Source organism: Astyanax mexicanus, chromosome 3 (genome assembly GCF_023375975.1).
Source record: "Astyanax mexicanus isolate ESR-SI-001 chromosome 3, AstMex3_surface, whole genome shotgun sequence".
Classification (NCBI taxonomy): Eukaryota; Metazoa; Chordata; class Actinopteri; order Characiformes; family Acestrorhamphidae; genus Astyanax; species Astyanax mexicanus.
The window spans coordinates 44,782,715-44,799,137 of NC_064410.1; the positions used below are offsets into that span (position 1 = coordinate 44,782,715).

At 37.8% G+C, this 16,423-nt stretch overlaps 2 protein-coding genes across 2 annotated transcripts; one reads left to right on the forward strand and one right to left on the reverse strand.

Moving 5' to 3' along the window:
* The first annotated feature begins 828 nt into the window (after positions 1-828).
* On the forward strand, positions 829-6,662 carry rbbp4 (retinoblastoma binding protein 4). Its single transcript, XM_007249285.4, has 12 exons — positions 829-985; positions 2,602-2,749; positions 3,118-3,263; positions 3,351-3,524; positions 3,673-3,788; positions 3,976-4,136; positions 4,261-4,387; positions 4,513-4,590; positions 4,692-4,768; positions 4,903-4,960; positions 5,062-5,172; positions 5,962-6,662. The coding sequence occupies exons 1-12, from the start codon at positions 970-972 to the stop codon at positions 6,022-6,024; spliced, it is 1,275 nt and encodes a 424-aa protein (XP_007249347.1). The 5' UTR covers positions 829-969; the 3' UTR covers positions 6,025-6,662.
* Positions 6,663-6,905: 243 nt separating this feature from the next.
* sync (syncoilin, intermediate filament protein) lies at positions 6,906-10,417 on the reverse strand. Its single transcript, XM_049475365.1, has 4 exons — positions 9,619-10,417; positions 7,909-8,331; positions 7,422-7,546; positions 6,906-7,315 (listed from the first exon to the last, which is right to left on the reverse strand). The coding sequence occupies exons 1-4, from the start codon at positions 10,375-10,377 to the stop codon at positions 7,258-7,260; spliced, it is 1,365 nt and encodes a 454-aa protein (XP_049331322.1). The 5' UTR covers positions 10,378-10,417; the 3' UTR covers positions 6,906-7,257.
* Positions 10,418-16,423: the final 6,006 nt, after the last annotated feature.

Sequence of the window (16,423 nt, forward strand, 5' to 3'; positions counted from 1 at the left end):
TTCAGCTCTGAGTGGCTTGGTTATGCCAAGTATTTTTGTTTTTACTGAATACTTTTACCTTTTTAATATCACAGCAACAAATCATTAAAACACAATAAAGCTTTTCCATTGGTTTAAGTCACTTCATAAAAACTAAATTCAGCAATGAATGTAACCTATACAACTTTCTCAACTTCCTTTCTTCAAACAAGTCCTGCAATAATACATTTATTCGACAGACATTCCAGTCAAAATAAAGAAATATCAAATAAAGTAAAATAAATACACCTTTAAGTTATCCATCCAACATTTATCTTTGCAGTCATCTGTTCAATAAATACAGTGATGTAAGGAATATCTGTACAAAGTACAAAGAATATCAAGTCCAAATTTTGGAAAGAATTAAGTTTTTGTTTATCTTATAAGAATTCAAAAAAAAAAAAATTTAACTACATTTGTTGAAGTAGAATATATAAATAAAAAAATCTTAAAATGTAGAAATTACATTTCTAAAAAGTAATCATAGAATTTTTAACAAACGAATGTAAATTAGCCTTATGTGTCTGTTGCTTTTTATGATGTTATTGTCGTTATTTTTCCCATATAAACTAATGTTGTATGTAACGCTAAGTGTTGGAATTTTGTAAATTGTATTATTGTATATAAATTTGTACACAGTGTTCTGCGCATGTAAAGTAATGTCTGTCACTGGCTCCGGATCTGTGTATACGGCTCTGATTGGTGCTTAGTGAGTGACGTGCTGGCCTGTGGCGCTACAGGGGGCGGGGCCTGTTCCAGTGCGGGTGGGAAAGCACAGCGCCCCTCCCACCGCGGGAGTCTCGGCGCTTCGATTGGTGGCGCGCGGGGCCGCGCCGCTTTCTGCTGTAGAGTTTGGCGCGAACGTGCACGCCGGCGCGCGAGACAAAGAAGAGCGGCAGGATCACCCGCGGTCCCGAAACTTGCCCGGTTTGTGGCCGTTAACGACTCGCCATGGCTGATAAAGACGGTACGCGACTGTGTGTTTGTGTGTAGCGGGGAAGACGCTGCGCTGCGGGGAGAATTCAGCAGCGGGGAGTTTATTTAGGAGGCTGAGTAGCTTTAGCACGGCTAATGCTGTAGCCTGTTAGCAGCCATTGACTACATCAACAGAGGCCGGTCCCGCCATATTACTCTCAGCAGCACGGGCTGCGGGGACGAAGCCTCTCAGCTGCAGCGCTGCAGTACATTTAGTTACCTGTCGTAAAACTATTTATCTATCTGAGCGGAGAGTAACTAATTACCCCGGGTTAACCAGCTTTAGCTAATGTTTGGGGCAGGTGTTGGACTGCGTTGTTTTTAAGCGGAGGATTTAAAGAGCTGAAAAGTTACAGAGATGCTAACACGACTAATGTAGCTTAGCTAGCAGCGCTAGTTGGTGTCAGCCGGCTGAATGAATTAGCTAACGCTAGCGTTAGCATGTGTAGCCCTTAAGCCCAGATTTTTGTTCTGCGCGGGGACATGGCTAACTAAATCTTAACCCCGGTTCAGGTCTATGATAGTCTTGTGTTCACCCAGTCTGAGTAGTTAGCTATCTAGAACAGTGGTTCTGCAAGACCATTGTTTATGTGCAGTGATGTTTAGCTTAGCATCTAGCGTAGCAATCTATAACTTGCCCTGCTAGCTAACTATAGCTAAATAGCTTAAGTTACCTAACTTCATAGTCAAGTTAGTAGTTTTCTAGCTACAAGTTAGTCGTTTTGTCGGTGTGTAATAGGGCCTGGGCGATATTGTAAAAACATAATGTCGATATGCTTCAAATATATGAGCCATTCATCACGACTTTTAGTTCCTACATAACTTCTATTCTTTTTTTTTGTTAGTAGCACCATTCAAAGTGATGCGCGAGCTAATGTTTCCTTTACTAATTTTATTAAACACGGTGCAAACATAACCTACTTATAGCCTTTTTTTCTTCTTCAGAAAAAGGGTAAAATATGAAAGTCACAGCCATATAAAAATTATTTTCAAGTTTCTGACAGAAGCACAATTCATTACACACATTCACTCAGGGAGCAGCTATATGTTAAGGAAAATTAAGCAGTGCAAAAGACACCAGTCATGTCTATAATAAACAGTCACTTTGAGTAACTTACACACAAAATCTAAACTTTATACTATTATGCTGCTCCGAAGCTGTTTTGCTGTTTGTTTATTACATGCATCTTTCTTGCTTTGCATAATACTTCCGGCTATTTACAGTACCACTCAGGCTTTATTTAATTTTCTGCGTTGTAGATTAATGTCAAAGACATCAAAACAAATAAGGGACACATGGAATTATGTAGTAAACAAAAAAAGAAATCCTCTACCTAAACTTTACTGAGATGGGTGAACAAGAAACTGAGAAATTTATATCAGATGACTACCTTAAAAAGCCATTGAAAAAAATACCAAGTGTGCACATGTTTAACACTTAATTTACAAAAAAAAAAAAAATACAAAATTTGTTTATTTTTTTACAAAAAGAATAGGGTGGGTACATCAGACTTAAGTATGGGAAGGTAAGTTCCCCTATAGATATCAGTGGGTACTGCCTATTTGAAATAATTTGACTATTAAGCTGTTTCTTCTTTCATTTTGCAGCTGCTTTTGACGATGCTGTTGAAGAGAGGGTGATAAATGAAGAGTACAAGATATGGAAGAAGAACACCCCATTTCTCTACGACCTGGTGATGACCCATGCCCTGGAGTGGCCGAGCCTCACTGCGCAGTGGCTGCCAGATGTCACAAGGTACTCTAAAACATGTACACCTATGAAGATTATACTGATGTAATTTACCTTAAGTTATACACCCACCCTAGAGGATATGCAGTCCTGTAAAAGTTAAAAGTCAAATCAATCAAATAAAATTTATTTGTATAGCGCTTTGTACAAATGTGATCACAGGATGGAGAATCAGGCAAAAGAAATAGAAAAAAAGGATACATATCCCCCAGTGAGCACGGTTAAGCTCATGATAAACAAAATATGTTTTTTTGATTTACCCAAGTTTTTTCAGCAAATTTGAACACAATTAGTTTAAAAAGTGCATGTTGCATTCACCTGTTACATTATATCATTTAACTTCTATTTATTTACATTATTTTCTTTTCATGCAGGCCTGAGGGTAAGGATTACAGTGTTCACCGTCTGGTTCTCGGCACCCACACCTCTGATGAGCAAAACCACTTGGTCATTGCCAGTGTTCAGCTACCTAACGACGATGCCCAATTTGATGCCTCACATTACGACAGTGAGAAAGGAGGTAAGGTGTTCTGATATCAACAGTAAATTGTATGTTTATTATGGCCACACAGTATTTATATATGAAGACCCTGATGTTCTTTTTCAGAGTTTGGAGGCTTTGGCTCAGTGAGTGGTAAGATCGAGATTGAGATCAAGATTAACCATGAAGGAGAGGTGAACAGGGCGCGATACATGCCACAGAACCCCTGCATCATTGCTACCAAGACTCCCACCAGTGATGTGCTGGTCTTTGACTACACCAAGCATCCGTCCAAGCCTGGTAGGATCCTTTTTTAACAGTATTATTTGAGTCTACCTAGTTTGTTTTTAAATATCTAACTTTTTTTTATTATTGTGTATTTCTGAAATAAGTTATCTTGATTTTAGTTTTAATGTTGAAAACATACACCGTTTCTTGTACCCTGTAGACCCCTCTGGCGAGTGTACTCCTGACTTGCGATTGAGGGGGCATCAGAAAGAGGGATACGGCCTGTCTTGGAATCCCAACTTAAGTGGCTGCTTGCTGAGTGCATCTGATGACCATGTAAGAAACCTTGACATTTTGTCTTTGTTACTTTTCTTATCTGATGGTCATAATGTTCATATGGTCATGCCTGTATATTTCTGCTTCTGTACCCTAGATTCTATAAAAGTGCTTTGAGAGAATTTATAGAATTTCTCTGTTTAATAATTAAATGTAATAAGTTTTGCATTACTTTGCATTTCTCCAGACAATCTGTCTTTGGGATATCAGTACGGTGCCAAAAGAGGGAAAGATTGTTGATGCTAAGACCATTTTCACTGGTCACACTGCTGTGGTGGAGGATGTTTCATGGCATCTCCTTCATGAATCTCTTTTTGGATCCGTGGCTGATGACCAGAAGCTTATGATGTAAGTGGTTTCTTGTCTCTATATATATTTTTTTTCCTGGTGACATCATTTAGTAGTCAGGTCACTTATTACTTATTTGTTCTAATTGCATCACCCCCGTCCCCGTCTTCCCTGTGCCTTTTAGTTGGGATACCCGTTCCAACAACACATCCAAGCCCAGCCATGCAGTTGATGCCCATACTGCAGAGGTCAATTGCCTGTCCTTTAATCCCTATAGTGAGTTCATCTTGGCCACAGGTTCAGCTGACAAGGTGAGAACCTTTTACTTTTGTCAGTTTTTTTTGTTTGATTACAAAGTTTTTACTTTTCCCAAAGATGTCATTTTTATTTTACAGTTTATTTATGTGCTCTTTGTTTACGTGTGGTTCTCCCTCAGACTGTAGCACTCTGGGATCTTAGGAACCTTAAGCTGAAGCTACACTCCTTCGAGTCACACAAAGACGAAATCTTCCAGGTATGGAAAAGATCATATTCATGCTATATATACATGTTCACATGTTTAAAACTTTTTGAATAATTCTGGTGTGAATTCTGACACATTTAATATTCTTATAGGTTCAGTGGTCACCTCATAATGAGACCATCTTGGCATCCAGTGGAACAGACAGACGGCTCAATGTCTGGGATCTCAGGTTAATAAATACGCTCTTATGCTCTTGCTGTTCTCTGCTCCGTCACAAAAATGTAGATGCGTTATATGCACTGTGTCTATAGTTGTGGCTGTGCTATTCATTCTTATTTTTATTTATTTATTTTTTTTCTACAGTAAAATTGGTGAGGAACAGTCACCTGAAGATGCAGAGGATGGTCCTCCTGAATTACTGGTAAAACAATATTTTTAATCAGGCTTTCTGAAGCTTTCCTGAGATTGCTTGCTTGATGGATTTTTCATTTATTTAATTATTTAAATCTTTTAATGTGTTAGTTCATCCATGGTGGTCACACAGCAAAAATCTCAGACTTCTCCTGGAACCCCAATGAGCCGTGGGTGATCTGCTCTGTATCTGAGGACAACATCATGCAAGTGTGGCAGATGGTAAGTGAATGGATTATATGTGCTACTGTTTGCACACCACTTCTAATGAATGCATTGATTTTAAGTTGAACCTAGTCCCAGTAGAAAAGTTTTGTATTCTCTTTTGGCTTTGGGTGTGGGCTAAAGGGGTATAAACTACTCCAGCATTAAGCTGTGGAGAAATGGAACTGTGTTCTCTGGAATGATTGCGCTTCATCCAGTACTTTTGGTATGAGGTTATGAATGAGATGGGCTGGTGATCATCCAATATCTTGACCTCCATTGTGCCCTGGATACTGAATGCAGTCAAGTCCTCACAGCAATTCTGTAAAATCTAGTAGAAAGTCTTCCCTGCACAGTAGAACACTGTTTTACCAACAAAAGCAGAATTTTATAATATCCTTGCTTTTGGAAGAAACTGAATTAACATGCCTTAGTAATTTATTTATTTACTTACTTGTTCTTTATAGCAAGTTGAACCTTGCAGTAATCAGAATATGAGTCAGACCAAAAGTTCATTATATCCTCCATAAATAGAAAATGTATGTACAAGATAGTGTAACACATTTTTAGTAAATATGAACTATGTAAATTGGCAGCTCAATTGCCTTTGTTTTTGTGAAGTAAAGGTACATGGTACTTCCTAAGTGTTGGGTAAAGCCAGAAAGTTAAATATATGTATTCTCCCAAAATAGTGCTGTATTTAATATCCAATATACTTAATATTGAGGCTTAGGTTCGTGTTTAGTTTTGTATCTCTGAATCTCTAGTTCAGTTTTCAGTTCAATGTTATCTTTTTAATTTCTTCAGGCGGAGAACATTTACAATGATGAGGACCCTGAAGGAGCTGCAGACACAGAGGTCCAGGGATAAAGAACAATAGAACTTTGACTCTCCTCCCCACCTCGCTGTCTCTATACAACCATGACCATGTTCTTTCCCATCTCCTGGAACTGTGAACTGTCAGCCACATCAGCAGCCACCTACACAAACATGTGAAGAACATAATGTTCTTTCCCAAGAAAAGGAGGGGGACATTGACTGGCAACCTTTTTATTACTTTGTGAAAAGTGTATTTTTCTATGAGAAATTGGTGACTCTTTGGTTTAAAAGTATAAATTATCTCTCCTTTTTTTTAAATGTGTTTATACTAAGAGCTCTACACATCCTATGAGTTTTCTGAGAGTAGGTTTTCATTTTAATGTTTCAAAAGCAACTTTTGGCTGACTACCAGCTTGATGTGGTCTCTTATTATGGTGGCTGTCAATGGAGAACATGGTAATTATTTTTATTCTTACTTGTCTTCAACAAATGCGTCATTCATGTCGGGGGTCCACAGGGTAACCTGTGCACTCCTTTATTTTGTATTTACTTCTGAGTAATGGTCTGTGATGTTCTCTGTTTTATGTCTTTAATATTGTAAAATCCTTTTGTGGCTTTTCATCGTCTTTCTCCCCGTTATGTCTGTGTTATTGTACAGAACATTCAGAATAAACTGTTTTTTCACTGAACTGATTTGATAGTGATTTTAGTGTGACTTGGTAAACACATCTAATTTAATCCATGTTTGTTCAAAGTGATTATAATAAAGTGCTTCATCCCTGTTATTATAACTGGTTATCTAAGCCTGCTCAACATCAATGTGGATGTCAGTGTGTTCTGAGAGTTCTAGTACGATGCCCAAATATGTCCTTGTTCTCTCCTGTTGTCTAACCCTGCATGTGGTTATAAAGACAAATCACTAGCACTCAGACTATTGTATATAAAAGCTTTATTTCCTTCACTCTGACTCACTTCCCCATCAACGCTGCAGGTACGTCTAGAGCGTTCTGAGCCGTTATAGTGGGCAGATAAAAATCTGGGCAGCCTCTGTCACACATGCCTTGGTGATGTGACATTCAGAGAGGCTGAGTGCTGGTTTATTTGAAGTTGCCTTCTAAGTGCACCCACATGCAGGATTGCAGTGTTAACATTGTGGCAGGAATTGTTTACATTGAACAGTTTAGCAAACAGCTGTGATACTACTGCATACTACAAAAATACATTCCATTAAAAAGTGATTTCTAGATCACGAAAGTGCAAAATGTGGCCAAACTCGAACGCTGATCAGGTTTTCTCTTCTATCATTTGGATGTCCTGTGGGTGCTGATCTTCTGTCTGTTCTCTATGAAACAAAATATATACATAGTTGTTCAATATATTTACAAAAGTACATATAATTACATGTAAAATTAGGATGTTTAATGGAGTTATTTGTGTATAATACTTGCCTATAGAAGTACAGCTGCTTGACCAAGCTGTTCTTTATTTTCTCCACTTCCTTAATCTTGTTTATCTGAATTTGCAGCTCAGTTTTCAACTCCCGGCTACTTTCTTCAAGGAGATCTATTGTCTCCTGGAAAAAAAAAGAAAAAACTTTCAATTGACATGGAATGAAACCTTTTTCCATTTATGTCAATTTGGACCATTTCTATTGTTACATTTACAATGGAATGTAAAGAGCAGATTCAAACAGAATTGGCTATGAAAATACATGTCAAATTAACTCACCCCAACATGCCTTTTTCTATCATTTAGTCCCCTGTGGGCAATGCTAAAATCTCTATTACAAAATGTACAATGAGGGACGCCTTTTTTCACTTTTTACCAGACATGGATATACTTTAGAGAAGTCAGATGAAATGATTTTTGATGGGAGCCATGATGCACCTTCTCTAAACGCATGGGGAAGGGGAAAAATGCTCATATATTATATACCCGATATTGCTCCACATTTTCTTTCCTCTGCCTCTCCATCAGATGGATGCGCTCCTCCAGACGGGCCCTCTCAAGCCCCAACCTCTGCTCTTCCTCTTTCAGGGGCCCCAGCTGAGCCCTCAGCTCCTGACACTGCTCCCTGGACTTACACACAGCCTCAGCACTGGTCTCTCGTCTCTTTAATAAAGCCACCAGTCGGGGCTCGTACCACTCTTCCAGTGCTTTGATTCCTTCCTGGAGGTACTGCTGCAGGTCGCTGGAGGCCCTTCGGCCTTGTGAAAGGTAAGAGCGTGTCTTATCCTTGCTGGACTCTTGGGTAATGTTCTCTTTCTGGTTTTGCAGGGCCTGCAGTTGGTTCTGGTGTTCAGAATGAAGCTGGGCGATCTCTTCGGTCAGCTTCTCAACGTGAGTCTTCATCTCATCCTGAGAAAAAAGATTGTTATGGAGGACAGCAGTATTAAAACCTCTCATTATTGCCTTAAAATTAACATTATACAGACTTCCCAAGTCTCCCGGAAGTTGCGGGAGTCTACCACATATCAATAACAGTTCCCTGATGATTGCAAATCAGTTAAAATCGCCCAGAATCTAATTTCTAAACTCAATCTAAAGTCAGGTACAGGTTATGTAAAATAATATGATTTTACTATGGAAAGTTTTGGCATTCTTAGACATACATGGTTCTGGGGATTCTTTTGTTTGGACTAATGATTCTTTGAAATACTTTTAAATAGTCTAAAACATTTACAGTATGAGAAAATTCTTTAAAACCACATACATACAGCATTTAAATTTGTTTGAAGAAAGCTTTTTTTAAGTTGTTTCTTAACTTGATTTGACTTTTATTTACTTTTAAATTAATCTAGACAGTATGGCCCCAAGATATTTCATGTTTTATCTGGTCAAGTTTATTTCATAATTTTTTTTAATATACTGTGCATCCATTCCTGCAATTTAAGCTTGCAAAATCTTTCGCAATTTAGGGCTAGTAATGAGGCATTTCGTTGCATCAACAGCAAGGGTGCAAGCCTAAGCTGAACACTCGTGATTAGATGGCACCATATTAAAACATGCTTTGTGGTCTGATGATTCATATTTCTGATTTTTTTGGAAAAAAAACAATGCTGTATTCTCCTTAACAAGGCTAAAAAAAAGGACCTTTCAGACTGTTATCAGCAACAAATGCAAAAACCCAGGGTCTGTCATGGAACAAGATTGTTTCAGTACACTTCTGTGGTGCAGAAATGTACATTCAAAAATTTTAAGCAGTCTTAAAGATAACTTCAGTCTTTTCCAGGTCCATGCAAGACAATGCAAAACCACATGCTGCTTTTTTAGAATTTAACAGTTTGCAGATTAATTGAACAAAACAACACCTGAAACACCTCATTGCTTAAAATTACTGATGCATGACAAAACGTCTTTCAGGAGATGTGAGAAGGAATGGCAACATAAGTATATAACAAGTATAAATGCAATATTGTCCCAACTTTTTTTTTAAATCTATATATATAAGTTGTATGTTTGAATGTATATTATCAAGCTAAATGAAGTTGATGATTTTTGATGATGATATTTTCTTTACTGTCCTAACTTTTTTGATTAGAGGTTGTAGTTTTAAATCAGTATTTAGTAGTTCTTTGGGAAACCAAATATGATTTTGTCACTTTTTTATTTTAAATTAATATTTTAAATTTCACTTCATAGTACCTGTGCTTGGTTAAATTGCTCTACTTCTTTCTGCTGTGTGGCTAAGGCCAGCTGGCTCTGTGCACAGTCCCTGGCTGCAAAAAACAAGCGTCTCTTGACCACTCGCATCTCCTCCTGCAAACTCTGCCTTCCCACTAAAGCCTTGGAGAGGAGGTTCTTGGCATCCCTCAGCTCAGCCCTCAAAGCCTGAACCTCCTCCGCCATGGGCTTCTCCAGCTCCAGAAGCTCCTGCACCAGCTCTTCTTTCCTGCGCTCTAGCTGGCTGACTTCCTCAATGCAGCTTTCAAATGACGTGCCGAGCTCCTTCATATCTGTAACTGTGGACGTCTCTGGTCCTGCTTCAGTGATGTAGCCTTCAGACTCGTCCACAACCATAGATACTGCTGCCTCTGGATCAGTGTTTTCAAACTTACTCACTTCCTCGAAGCCATTACTTCCTAAAACATGCTCACTTTCTGTAAAGAAAGCCGGTGGGGTGGATTTGGTCTCGTGGGTGGCATCAAAGTCATCTAGCTGTGCCAACATCTGCCTCATCAGTCCGTTAAATTCAGCCTGAAGTGCTTCCCGGCATTTCTGCGAATAGTCCATGGATTCACTGGGAAGAGCAAAGGCTGCCTCAATCTCGTCCAAACAATCTTCAAAGTAATCCTCATCTTCTTCCTCAATGAATAAGGATTGGAATTTCCCCTCAGACTCGGACAGAGGCCCGTAGGCTTGCTCATACTTACTATCTTCACTCTCCATTTTCAGTCTTTCCATCAGTTAGTCAGCTGTAAATATGAATTATAAAAATAGTTTGAATGTCAGTTTCATTTCTGTAGTTTCTGTCATAAACATACACTTTATATCTGAATACCTGTGGGCACCCCTTCTAATGAATGCATTTATATTCTTTAAGTTGCACCCATTGCTGACACAGATTTACAAATGCAGAATAGAATTCCCTGAATTCGATATCAGAACATAAGTCAACATGCCTCTACTGCCAGAAGTAATCAGGGAGTTATCCAGTTTGGAAAGGGTTACCTTCTCCCTGTGTCTAAGCATGTAAACGGCTGCTCTGCTCTTTTTGAGCTTAAATTTCATAAAACAAGTCATAAACCAATAATAATAATAATAATAATAATAATAATAATTGGATTACTGTCATGTAACATATTATAAATTAATTTAAATCTAATCAATACAAATAAGCCCTTTATTATTGCATTCTCTTACTTTATCTTTGTCTTAACAAGAAAAAAAATATACAGAAAATATTTAAAAAAGGTTTGAAGTACATTTTGTTTTCAAATATTAAAATGTGCCCGTCTTTTATAAATCCCATCAATTTGGCTTCCTAACTGGGTCCTAATTTATGTGGTTCATTTTGCATTGTGTTAAAAACACCACCCACAGTGACATCTTCTGATCCCACTGTTCTGATTGGATAACCACTTTATCCTTTAACTCACATTTTATGCATATGATTGTGTTTTTATTTTAAAATTTAAAAATTGCAATTGCTTACAGTATTACAATACATCAAAATTAATCAAATCATTGCCCAAGTATATGGATATGTATCTGTAATAGACAGTTGTGGATGATAAACTTACTAAAGCTCTTGTCACTGAATGCAATCAGATCCTCACAGCAATGGTCAAAATATAGTAGAGGGCTTTCTCTATACATTAGAGACAGTTAAGCAGGATAAACGTTTTTTAATACCTTTGAATTTTAAAGAAAAATGAACAAGCATTTGTCCCAATATTTGTGTCCATATTGTGTTTATTGTCTCTTGGGACATTTGTTTGGTTCTCAGTGTGTTTTAGTGATGATGGAAACCCTGTTAAACCCTAATTTTTCTGTTTGTGTGTATTTGAAGTGCATTGTGGGTGTGAGATTCGTATGCAGTGTGCAGTGTTCATGTAGAAGGTGACAAAGTGAGGCCTTTCCAAGAAACTGAAGGGCATGCCAGTCATTAAGCTGCAGCTGCCCAAAGCTAATGAACAGCTAAATGATGAGAAGCACAGATACAAATATAGCACTAGATTAACCGCATAACTTTAAAAGAATATCTGCCTATGCTGTCTTATATATGTCCAGTGCAGTGCTCAGAATTATGGATACTTACATGCATTTAATGTCTGATGCTGCTACATCTTCCTCTAATCTTCTAGAAAGGATTTCTGCTAGATGCTAGAATGTTGCTGCTGCTGGGACTTGATCCCATTTAGCCACAAGAGTATGATTGAAGTTGGGTACAAATTTATGTTAGCTGATCAGCTCTGGCATGCCAATGCCCGCTGAAACCATTCCAGTGGTGTTCTGTGGTGCTTCATCAGTCGAAAGAACGTGATTCCACAACTTCACTGTCCATTGCCGGGGAGCTTTACACCCCTCTATCTGGCACTAGGCAGTGGGCATGGTGACCTTTATGTCTCATTCTACTGGCAGCCCACTTCTATAGACATTACATGTGTGGGCACATACTGCAACAGTTGTGTCAGCAATGAACGTGCCTGAAGTAGCTGAATGGACTAATTGGATACTTTTGAACATCTACAGCCATGTGGAAAATTATGTATGTGGATATATGTCGAAAGTTTTAATGAAATATACAGCTCTGGAAAAAATTAAGAGACCACTTCAGATTCTGAATCAGTTTCTCTTAATTTTGCTATTTTGTTGTTCTATTCTATAAACTACAGATGATATTTCTCCCAAATTCCAAATAAAAATATTGTCATTTAGAGCATTAAAAAGTTCAGAAATCAATATTTTGTGGAATAACCATGGATTTAAATTACATTTTTTATGCATCTTGGCATATTCGTCTTCCCCAGTCTTACACACTGCTTTTGGATAATTTTATGCCATCCATCTTCCTTATGATTATATTCCAAAAGTTTTCAACTTGATTAAATCAAAGAAACCCCATAATGTTTAAGTGGTCTTTTATTTTTTTTTTCCAGAGCTGTATATTTAAAAATATGGACATTTGATTTTCACTTAAAAAAAGTGTTGAGAAACAATACAGAAGAAGCTGCATATAACAACTGGGGTTATACATAGGGCCCATCCCATTCCCTATACTATACTATACTATACTATACTATACTATACTATACTATATTATACTATACTATACTATATTATACTATACTACCTACTCCTACCACAAACCCTATCAGGTTGCTGTGGCTGTTTATCAGCCAATTAGGTAATATAATATAAGTACACACACCTCTTAAAATCATTTGTGAAATGGATTTATATATTTTCTTATGGGGAAAAGTTATGACAGACATTTATTATTATTTTAAAATGCCTCAAATCAGAATCAGGTGTAGCACATTAGCTGCATATGATTAGATCATGAATATAAATGGTTTTATAGAAGTCCATTTTATTATTTAAACCTCATAAGTTAAGGGTAAATTCCAACTGTGTACTAATTAGTAATACTAAGGAGCTTTTTTAGTATGAATAATGTAGCATAGATACAAGTATCAATGTTGAATATACTTGAATATCCAAGATAGATACTCAGAATCTCAGAGTTGTTTTTTGTGTGTGACTACAATGAATTATTGATTCATAATGCATTCCGAAATGGACATTTCTACTCATGTCTGGAACAAAAATACACAAAGAAAAAGTATACTGGTCATATAGACTGGAGCAGTACTACATCCAGACAAGACCACCAGATGCTGTTTACAACAGAAAGACTTTACCATTGTTCTTTCTATGGGACCAGTAATTCACAGCAACTCACAGCACTTTGAAAATCCAGGACAGGACAAACCAGAATCTCAGCTCTAAAAATCTCAGTTCTACACTAAACATCAGTGCCTTTCTCTGGTGGACCCTTGGGGCAAAATGTGATATTAATGACCACTCAGATGCCCTGAATGGTTTGAGGGTCCATGTCCCTAATAAACAGGGTCAGTAGCTAAAAAGGCGAGCTCAGGGGAACCACAGATAAAGCAGCTGCTTGCCCAGGCAGGGCACATTCCAACATTGGCATACTCCATCCCGGACAACTGTTCATGCTTTTGATGTGTTTTACAAGACTGATATGCACTTGCATTGTCTTGTTATATCTCCTTTTCTTCTTACTATCATCAGAATAGACTAAAAAAACTATACAATGTATTTATACGGTGTATATATAAATGGCTTTAAACTATGTTTTTTTGTCTAACTGTCTGAACTGTCTTGCATTTTCTCAAACATCAATTTTTTTCTTAAAACTATCTTCATAACAAAGGCAAGTAAAAAGACAGATACTCACCGAACATACTTGCATTTCTTTCATCTTCAAAACAAAATCCAAGCAGTGTGAGAGAAGCTGAAAGACCAAGTATGTGAGGGAGAGTCAGAGTCAGACTGGCTTCTGTCTTCCAGCCCCAGTGAACTGCACTGAGTCTCCAGGGCAACTCAGAATCTGTTTACATTTATTAATAAACAGTAGGAGGGGGAAATATGAGCCAGTTAAACATAGACCCCAACTACAGCTAATACTGTATAGAGAAGTCCACGGGGAGATGGCACATGGGCACGAGCCAATAGGGACCCAGGGAGAATATTTCATGCAAACAAGCATGAACATCATCCAATAGGGAGCACAGTGTGGAGGCCTGATGAGTACATGACAAAGCCAAACCAGCCAATAGCACTGAAGACAGGACAGTCAACCGGGAGTTACAGTGCTCTGGCCAATGGGAGTCAATAGGAGGGAAGCTGTGAAAGTTTTGACTTCACTACTTAGTGATTCTAAACAGCACTGACCCACATTTCAGCATGACCTGAAAGCCTGGACATCATCAACTGAAAAGGAGGCTGGAGACAGGGAGCTAATAATCAAAGGCTAGAGGAGCCACAAAGACAAAGTAGAACAGGAGGCACAAATTTAATGCCCTTAGGGGCTCAAATTTCCCTAATTATGACATAAGGCCCCCCAAAATGGGTACATTGTCGACGTTGGTGAAAGGGGAGTCTAGCAGCTTCACTCTTTTGTAACATTTAGTTCTTCAGTGCGTTATAACTAAGGATGCCAACCACTAGTGTATCTCTGAAAATTTAAATATCATTAAAAAGTTTATTTCAGTAGTTTAGATCAAAATGTGAAACTTATATAATTATATAGATGTATTACACACAGAGTGATCTATTTTAAGCGTTTATTTATTTTATTGTTGATTATTATGGCTTACAACCAATGAAAACTCAAAAATAAGTATCTCAGACATATATTATATAAGACCAATTGGTACTTTTGGAAGTGTGGGCAGTGTTCCAAGTCCTGCTGGAAAATGAAATCTGTATCTCCATAAAAGTCGTCAGCAGAGGGAAGCATGAAGTGCTGTAAGACTTTCCAAGAAAACACTGCACTGACTTTTCATTTTTCCTGCAGGACTTGGCACACTGCCCACACTGCCAAAAGTACCAATTGGTACCAATTGGACTTTTTATTGACTTTCATTGGCTGTCGCTAGATGGCGTAATGCATCTATTTGCATGTTTGTGATGCCGTCATTTTATATTGCAAAATAACCTCCAAGTATCAGTCCTTTCCAATATCTTGCTGACTGTATAGAATTAAACCAAAAGGGAATTAAATGTTTAAAAAAAACAGCAATATGCACATAATTATTATTACATTAAAATTCATGTATTCACATAATGTTCAAATATATGCAAATACTGTGATATTTTAACAGAACGCAGTAAACATATGAATTTAATATTTTTTTTCTTCTTCACCAAAATCAGTCACCTTAGGTTTTTGTCACTTCTCAATAACACAAGAATAAAAATATAGAATATCAAAACCTATAATATACATATGTTTGCACCCTTTAAATGTACAGGTATTAATATATAAACTTTGAATGTAAAGATCAGGTGTGTATGAGCTGCAGGTGTGTGTGTGTGTGTGCAGCAGAGGAGACTAAGAGGGATTCTCCTGTGTGAAAGTAGATAACTGCTGTACAAAAATAAGTTGCTAGATTTGTTGATATATATTCGCTTTTTTGATAATAACTCGCCAGAAGAGTCTGAAAAGTCCCTAAATCTGGCGACAAAACGGTTAAGTTGGCAACACTGTATCAGAGTTTACAGAGGCGTCCCAAATCACTCCCCGCGCCCTGCTGTTCCCCTACAGAGTCTACTCTCTGGTGAAGTCAACAACAAGGGCGCGTGGTTTGGCTTTTAGGAACACAGCCAATTTCTCCACCTACAGCCCCCCCACTACCGAACCACTACCTACAGCCCCCCCACTACCGAAATGCGTGAGACTCCCGCAGCTTCAGGGAGACTTGGTTTGTCTGGTAACATAAACACCACGGAGAAAAGTCCTGGCCTGGGTCTTCATTAGGACAGCACATGCACAAGTCATTGCACTACATACATGTGAGTAGCTGCTGTTAAAGCTTTCGTAAACAAAAAATATTGCTTTCAGTAAATCACTCACATGTAAATTTTACAATTAAAAATGACCATTCCACCTTAAATGCTGCTGTTACGAGTCACAGGCTCCTTGCTGAAGTTTCGCCTCTTAGGGGTTCAGCTTTTAAGGTGGAACAGAACATTCATTTAACAAAACAGGTTCAGTTTTATGTGAACTGTTTGTAATATTTGCACGACTTAAGCAGAAATGTAAAGAAAACACTTAAAATACTTCACATCTACTACAGGCTTAATGTAACATGCACGCCATTTTATTGAAATTGTAAGAGTATAGCTAAAATTGGGGTGCCTTTGATTTATATTTAGTCAATACAATAAGACAGGACGTTTAGTTGGACGATTGTTT